Source organism: Elaeis guineensis, chromosome 1 (assembly GCF_000442705.2).
Source record: "Elaeis guineensis isolate ETL-2024a chromosome 1, EG11, whole genome shotgun sequence".
NCBI lineage: Eukaryota > Viridiplantae > Streptophyta > Magnoliopsida > Arecales > Arecaceae > Elaeis > Elaeis guineensis.
In genome coordinates, this window is record NC_025993.2 from 164,954,355 (window position 1) to 164,962,719 (window position 8,365).

The window sequence follows — 8,365 nt, forward strand, 5'->3', positions numbered from 1 at the left end:
ATATTCGGATATGTATATATGTATATGTATGTATATATTCGGATATGTATATATGTATATGTATATATTCGGATATGTATATATGTATATGTATATATTCGGATATGTATATATGTATATGTATATATTCGGATATGTATATATATATATATATATATATACATATATATATATATATATATGTATATATATATATATATACATATATATATATATATATGTATATATATATATTCGGATATGGGTTCGGATATTACCCATATCCATAGGTTCGGGTCGGGTTCGGGTAGAAAATAGCACTACCCATACCCTACCCATACCCGTACTATAGTTTTCGGATTTTACCCAAATCCGAACCCAAACCCAGTCAAACCCTATTTTTCGAGTTTGACCGAGTTCGGATAGGGTGTATACCCATCGGGTCGGATTAATTTTGCCATCCCTACGCCGGTTGCTCGAAGCGCCACAAAACAATTTGTCCTTTCCCATTTCCTATTTCCTTAAAACCCTAAACCTACCCTGCTCCCCTCCCTCCCGTCCCTACTTCCAAACCCTAACGGTGGTCGTAATTTCGATCTCCGCGCGAATCCCCAAATGGACGAGAGCCTCTATGACGAGTTCGGCAACTACATCGGCCCGGAGATCGAGTCCGACCGCGACTCTGACGATGCTGGGGATTCCGGCGACGAGTCTCCTGCCGGCTCCGCCCGCTCCGACGACGAGGCCGACGCCACACCCAGCCCCTCCGCCAATGGCTGGATTACCGCCTCCGGCGCCGGTGCCGACGACATGGACACCGACCCTGCCGCCTCCCAGATCGTCCTCGCCGAGGACAAGAAATACTACCCCACCGCCGAAGAGGTCTACGGCGAGGGCGTGGAGACCCTGGTGATGGACGAGGACGAGCAGCCCCTCGAGCAGCCCATCATCAAGCCCGTCCGCACCGTCAAGTTCGAGGTCGGCGTGAAGGACTCCTCCACCTATGTCTCCACCGAGTTCCTCCTCGGCCTCGCCTCCAACCCTTCTCTTGTCCGCAACGTTGCTCTCGTCGGCCACCTCCACCATGGCAAGACGGTGTTCATGGACATGCTGGTGGAGCAGACCCACGAGATCTCGACCTTCGATCCCGACAGCGAGCGGCATATGCGGTACACGGACACCAGGATCGACGAGCAGGAGCGCCGGATTTCCATCAAGGCCGTGCCCATGTCCCTCGTGCTCGAGGACAGCAACGCCAAGTCCTATCTCTGCAACATAATGGACACTCCCGGCCATGTCAACTTCTCTGACGAGATGACTGCTGCTCTCCGCCTCGCTGATGGGGCTGTGCTGGTTGTTGATGCCGCCGAAGGTGTTATGGTAAGTAATCCCTCTCTTCACCTCATCAAGTTGATCCTCTATTCTTGGTTAATGTAGTTCTAGTTGAATTTCATTGAAAATTTATGTTAGGAAGCATGAACGTATACTTGGGCTTAACTGCACTATTTGTTACTATTGTGCAAGAGGGTTTTCACCATCTAAAAATATAGATAAATTGTTGGTTGATTTGAATGTATGAGTGGGATATAATTTGAAAGGTAAACAAGATTGATGAACAAAATAAAGCTGTTTGGAAAAGATCAATCCTGAGAGTGAAAAATAATTATATAATACGCTTCTAAGGACACCAGCTTCAACACAGATAGTATTACATATACATTCAGTCATGATAAGCTATTTGTAGAACTAGGGATTCATGGTTTGCCTCATGGTAGGGTCATCATTGGAATCAGTTTACTCAGTTGCACATATGAAGCTCTTGGTGGATTATCTCCACAAGCTAGAATGACAACTCACATAAGAACTCATTTGTTAAGTGCAGGGCACTAATTTCTTGTAACCGAAAGAATACCAATACAACATAACTATGGCACTAAGATCTAGTTTGAAGTCTAGAGTGGTGGGTACTATATGAGTATGGTTCATACTGAAAGTGAAAAAGAACTCTGTGGAATGTAACTTAAATTAGTTGATTAACCAGACATTATTAGCTAGTCCTAATTGAAGGTTTTGTTCGTGGAGTGCACAGTGGTGACTCAATATTTGCTGGGTTAGAAAAGAACTCATTCATTTATTGGAATTAAATGTTAGTCTTCATTATTGTTTTATGTGGCGCTGCTGGTGCAAATAAGTGAAGTTGGATCAGCCAATTTGACCTGATTTCTCAAGTCAATGAAAAATAATAAAAGAGGGAAGGAAAAGGTTAGGTTTTTTTATATCCAAAAAAAATTGTGATTAGCTAGAAAACAAGAGCATATTAGCAGATAAAACCAAATCAATGTTACATATAAGGGGGAATTGGAATGAAAGCTAAAGAGCATATGGTTTTAGTGTTTATCTGAAATAAGTTTTAGATCTATTATAAACAGGGGTTTACTGATCTGAAGATTGAAGTAGCTTTTGAATCTACTCTTTAGAGTATGATACTGTAATTTGAGTTTTGAGTTTATAAATCTTGTGTGAATTCCTTACATTTTGGTTGGAAATCTTACTACCTTAGATATTAGATAATCATTTTCCCAAATAATTATAATATTTCAAATAGATGCAAAATGCATGCCATGAATTCCTAAAGCATTAAAACTCAAGGGCATAGTTTTAGTTGAATTCAGTTGAATTTTGATATTAAATCATAGCATGGCGTTTTGTATAGAAGTTATCACAACAAGGATGGTGAGCATTCAAGCACATTTTGACTATTACAGAAAGAATCTTTTCACTGTTTAGAACTTTAAGTCAAATATTTGGGTGGTGAGAATTTAGAGGTGTGCTATGAACTAAAGTCCACATACAACTCAGTAATTTGCAGTTCTGAGTGGTGGATCAGCTTTCATATTGGTCATGAATAGAGTTATGCTGTCTCAATGAAGCTTTATCCAGCTTCTTATATTTTGTATGGTCCACATAAGTTTGGAAAAGCCAGTCTTGGGAAGAAGTATCTATGTACTGGATTATAGGGTCACCATATTTCTGTTTATCTAGAATGACAATTCAACAACTTAGAAGAATTCATTTAAGTGCTAGGGTACTGATTTTTGGTAATTAAGCCCTGACACAGCACAACTGTGCACAAAGGATTTTTCTGAAAACTTGGGTAGTGGGTGCTGTATGGATAAAATACACGTTACTAGTGAAAAGCACCTCTCAAGAGTGGAACTCCAATTACCTATTATCTGGCATATAGTGCTTAGCTGTGTGTTGTTACTGAAAAGTAATCTGTGTTATTAAGCAGCAAGTGTTATGCAAACAATGTGGTCTGTCTATTTGGAATTTTTATTGAAACTACTTAATTCTCAGATGTGCCTATTTTCTGATGAGCAGGTAAATACTGAGAGGGCTATACGCCATGCAATACAAGAAAGACTTCCTATTGTAGTTGTGATAAACAAGGTGGTACTTTAAATTTTTTCTTAGCAGCAACCTTGTTTCATACTTTATTGTCTAATACTTACATCAGAGTAAAATGATTAAGTGTTTGTTGACTTATGATGCTTTTAGGTTGATAGACTGATTACAGAGCTTAAGCTGCCTCCGACTGATGCTTATTTCAAACTGCGACACACTTTGGAAGTTATCAATGACCTTATCTCTTCTTTCTCCACTAGTGTAGGAGGCACCCAAGTGGTTGATCCTGCTGCTGGGAATGTCTGTTTCGCAAGTGCAAGTGCTGGGTGGTCATTCACCTTGCAGTCATTTGCTAAGCTTTATGTAAAACTCCATGGCATTCCTTTTGACTATTCAAAGTTTGCAGCCAGTCTATGGGGAGACCTGTATTATCATCCTAATGAAAGGGTCTTCAGGAAGAAACCCCCAATGGGTGGAGGAGAAAGATCATTTGTCCAGTTTATTCTAGAACCTTTATACAAAATCTACAGCCAAGTAATTGGAGAGCATAAGAAGAGTGTGGAGGCTACTCTCTCAGAACTTGGTGTAACCCTGAGCAATGCCGCTTATAAGTTGAATGTTAGGCCTTTATTGAGGTTGGCTTGTAGTTCTGTCTTTGGATCTGCAACAGGCTTCACTGACATGCTTGTCCAGCACATCCCCTCTGCAAAGGATGCTGCAGCAAAGAAGATAGAACACATATATACAGGACCTCAAGACTCATATATTGCCGAGGCTATGAAAGACTGTGATCCTTATGGCCCCCTTATGGTTAATGTTACAAAACTCTATCCAAAGTCTGACTGTAGTGTCTTTGATGCCTTTGGCCGAGTTTACAGTGGCACCATACAGACTGGTCAGACCTTACGTGTACTTGGGGAAGGCTATTCACCTGATGATGAAGAAGACATGACGGTTAAAGAGGTTACCAAACTGTGGGTTTACCAGGCTCGATACCGTATTCCCATCAGTAAAGCACCTGCTGGTTCTTGGGTTCTAATTGAAGGTGTAGATGCCTCCATCATGAAGACTGCAACATTATGTCCTTTGGATATGGATGAAGATGTTTGCATATTTAGGCCTCTTCGCTTCAATACACTGCCAGTTGTAAAAACTGCAACCGAACCATTGAATCCAAGTGAGCTACCAAAGATGGTTGAGGGCCTTAGGAAAATCAGTAAGAGTTATCCTCTAGCTATCACCAAAGTAGAGGAGTCAGGAGAACACACTATACTAGGAACAGGTGAGATATATCTTGATTCCATCATGAAGGATCTCAGAGAGCTTTACTCTGAAGTTGAAGTCAAGGTGTGTTTATTTCTTTTGGTATATACCTTGCACATATTAGATACAAATATTTCATATGCATTTGTCTTCATCAAGCATTTGTTATCTACCTTATGTTGATGTAGGTGGCAGATCCGGTTGTGACTTTTTGTGAAACAGTGGTTGAGACTTCCTCGATGAAATGTTTTGCTGAAACTCCCAACAAAAGAAACAAAATTACCATGGTAATATCTATAACGTCTTCCAGGCTAGATCTTTAGTTATGTCAGTTGACACCTTGGCTGAACGCAGCTCATAGGCATGTTAAGTACCCAGCCTGACTTTACATTACATGCAGATTGCAGAGCCACTAGAGAGGGGTTTGGCAGAAGATATCGAGAATGGTGTTGTGAGCATTGACTCAAAACAAAAGGATATCAGTGATTTCTTTCAGAAACGTTACGATTGGGATTTGCTTTCAGCAAGGAGCATATGGGCATTTGGACCAGACAAGCAGGTAAAAGATTCAAAGATATTGGCTAGGAGATTAGTGCTCTTGGTTAGGAGATAATATACAGAGAATAAACTATATAGCCCGATTGTTCTTGTAATTGCAAAATACCATTTGGTCAGAAGATTAGTCTTGGCTCATTAGTTTCTCATGAAAGTATTGACAGAATCATTAACTGTTTCATAAGCTTCATTTATATGTTTGGTTCATTAGTTTTTTTCGGTCACTAAATAGTAGCTTATCTCTATTGTCAAGCCGCAGATTGTCTTTATGCTTGAAGAAAATAAAAAATGTACTTACTGACGAACTTGATAAATAAAATGATTCTAATTATATTTGTAGGGCCCCAACATTCTATTAGATGATACCCTCCCAAGTGAAGTTGATAAGAACTTGCTGAGTGCTGTCAAGGACTCCATTGTTCAAGGGTAAAGCATGATACATATTTTGCTAGCAGCTTTATATCTTAGTTTGGTTTCTAAATATTTTCCTGGCCTCTTTCACAGATTTCAGTGGGGTGCCCGGGAAGGTCCTCTTTGTGACGAACCTATCCGGAATGTCAAATTCAAAATTCTAAATGCATCTATTGCTGCTGAGCCCTTGCATCGAGGAGGTGGTCAGATTATTCCCACCGCTCGGCGTGTGGTGTATTCAGCTTTCCTCATGGCGAACCCGAGGCTTATGGAGCCTGTTTACTATGTAGAGGTAACATGATCTGCATTCAATTAAATCAAGAGAAGTAATAAATAATATTGATCAGTTTTATTCTCTTTTTAAAGACTCTTATCACAACATGTTTGATACTTTCATGCTTTTTCAGATCCATACACCAATCGATTGTGTCTCTGCAATCTATACAGTATTGTCACGCAGACGTGGACATGTAACAGCAGATGTCCCTAAGCCTGGCACCCCTGTATATGTAGTGAAGGTCGAATATCCTGCCTTGTTTGTTTTTATATCACTTTATGCCAAACTGTAGATGCTGAGGCATATGTTCATTTTCATTTGCTTATATGCACTTGCATGAAGCAGACCTGTAGTATATTCTGGTTACTAATGTTCTAATAGATCATTTCAAAATTTTTAGGCATATTTACCGGTGATAGAATCATTTGGCTTTGAGACGGACTTGAGGTACCATACTCAGGGGCAAGCATTTTGCCTCTCAGTGTTTGATCACTGGGCCATAGTTCCTGGTGACCCACTTGATAAGAGCATAGTCCTCAGGCCTCTAGAACCGGCACCGATTCAGCACCTTGCTCGTGAGTTCATGGTGAAAACAAGGCGCCGGAAGGTATGTTTACATTTAGAAGCATCCATTTACCATGATTCTCTTTGATAAATAGGATACTATTGAGGTTTCTTGAGAGGAAGATATGGGTAATGTTTCCAATTACCATTTAACATCGATCTGCCTTTTTATTTGCAGGGAATGAGTGAGGATGTGAGCATCAACAAGTTCTTTGATGAGGCTATGATGGTTGAGCTTGCTCAGCAGGCTGCAGATCTTCATTTGCAGATGATGTAGTTTGTTGTGCATCAAAACAGTGGCTTTTTCCTTCTAGTTGCAGATGATGTGTATAGCCGGCTATTTCTTCTATGATGAGGCTCTGATGGTTGAGCTTGCTCAGCAGGCTGCAGATCTTCATTTGCAGATGTAGTTTGTTGTGTATCAAAACAGTGGCTTTTTCCTTCTAGTTGCAGATCATGCGTATAGCCGGCTATTTCTTCTATGATGAGGCTACGATGGTTGAGCTTGCTGAGCACACTGTAGATCTTCATTTGCAGATGTAGTTTGTTGTGTATCAAAACAGTAGCTCTTTCCTTCTAGTTGCGGATCATGCATATAGCCGGCTATTTCTTCTATGATGAGGCTATGATGGATGAGCTTGCTGAGCACGCTGTAGATTTTCATTTGCAGATGTTGTAGTTTGTTGTGTATCAAAACAGTAGCTTTTTCCTTCTAGTTGTGGATGATTTGTATAGCCGGCTATTTCTTCTAGATGCAGTGTCTTATGCAGTGTTTTTCACTACACAAAAATGAACTAAGGTGGAGACTTAAGCTCCATTGTTTGTTCCACTAGTCACTGAAGTGATGATCTTTAATCATCGAATGGTACGACTTTCAAAAATATTAGTATCATATTTTGCTTTTTAGTTAGACATGGTACTTGTAATGTATCCCACGTTTATGGTAGTCATACTGAGTGCTGTTTCGGACAGATCTTTGCTTGTGGGCATGGTAGTGACCATGTGATTTTACCAGGCATCAACTCATAGTAATCAGCGTGAGGAGACAGAATTAGGTGCATGTTAGTGTTGTGGAGGTAGGATGCCGATCAGGTATATCTATATTTGTCCATGGACCGGAAGAGCATCCTGGAATATAAGTGTGATTAATATTAGATGGCATGGAGAATCATGACTCGTGCGATTCTGTTTTTGCCTCTCGTGTTTTCCTCTTGATTACCGAAGAGTGAATTGTTTACACGTTCCGGATGGTTTATACCCTGTGGTTTCATGAGATCGGTTTCCCTTCCTTTAAGTTTGCCTGGGATCTATGGTGTCAATTTCTTCTAGAACGTCCTTCTAGTGTAGGCTTTTTAAAAAAGTAATATTACCATTAGTAGTATGATTTGCCAAACCGACTCGAATCCAGGCAGGAATGGTCCAATTCGATCCTATCTTTTGTTTTTTTGTATTAGTTGGATGAGATTTTTTTTATTTTTATCATCATACCGTACCATATCGGCTGGCTATTGACATGCTAGCCGGTACAGATTCAACCTCCTTTGGTTAGCAGTGTATTCCCAATTTAGAACCCTGTTAGTAGTGTGTGGCAATAGGCAGAACTTAAATCTGGTTAAATTGGGTGATGAATGCAAAGGATGTGATATCGAAGGCAGAAGAACTGGATGACCTTTGCGAGCTGGATGAAGTACAGCCATGGTCCACAGGCAAGAAATCAAAGAATTACCATCGAGTTTTAGTCCCTGAATGGACATGAGAAGAAGATACTGTGGTTACTGCTGTTCTCATGGTTTCCACTCTAATATCTACCCAAGGCTGGGCCATTGTCAGATGGCCGTAGTGTTGTATCCACAGGTTTGTTACATCTGTCATACCTATTTTTGTTGCTAGCTGTCTTTTTTCATTAAACTG

General features: G+C 40.4%; 1 protein-coding gene across 1 annotated transcript; it reads left to right on the plus strand.

Annotated features, from left to right (window-relative positions):
• Positions 1 to 491: 491 nt before the first annotated feature.
• On the plus strand, positions 492 to 7,366 carry LOC105060509 (110 kDa U5 small nuclear ribonucleoprotein component CLO). The gene is made up of 10 exons (XM_010944247.4): positions 492 to 1,359; positions 3,361 to 3,429; positions 3,538 to 4,731; positions 4,836 to 4,934; positions 5,048 to 5,206; positions 5,543 to 5,628; positions 5,707 to 5,905; positions 6,021 to 6,131; positions 6,291 to 6,497; positions 6,633 to 7,366. Exons 1-10 carry the CDS (start codon positions 595 to 597, stop codon positions 6,729 to 6,731), a joined length of 2,988 nt encoding a protein of 995 aa, XP_010942549.1. The 5' UTR covers positions 492 to 594; the 3' UTR covers positions 6,732 to 7,366.
• The last annotated feature ends 999 nt before the right edge of the window (positions 7,367 to 8,365 follow it).

What these genes read in the sequence shown, in the direction of transcription:
- LOC105060509 (XM_010944247.4), top strand. Translation starts at nt 595, where the DNA reads ATGGACGAGAGCCTCTATGACGAGTTCGGCAACTACATCGGCCCGGAG. An exon ending in AGCCTGTTTACTATGTAGAG is followed by an intron (nt 5,906 to 6,020) that starts GTAACATGATCT and finishes ATGCTTTTTCAG; the next exon opens with ATCCATACACCAATCGATTG. An exon ending in TGAAAACAAGGCGCCGGAAG is followed by an intron (nt 6,498 to 6,632) that starts GTATGTTTACAT and finishes TTTTATTTGCAG; the next exon opens with GGAATGAGTGAGGATGTGAG.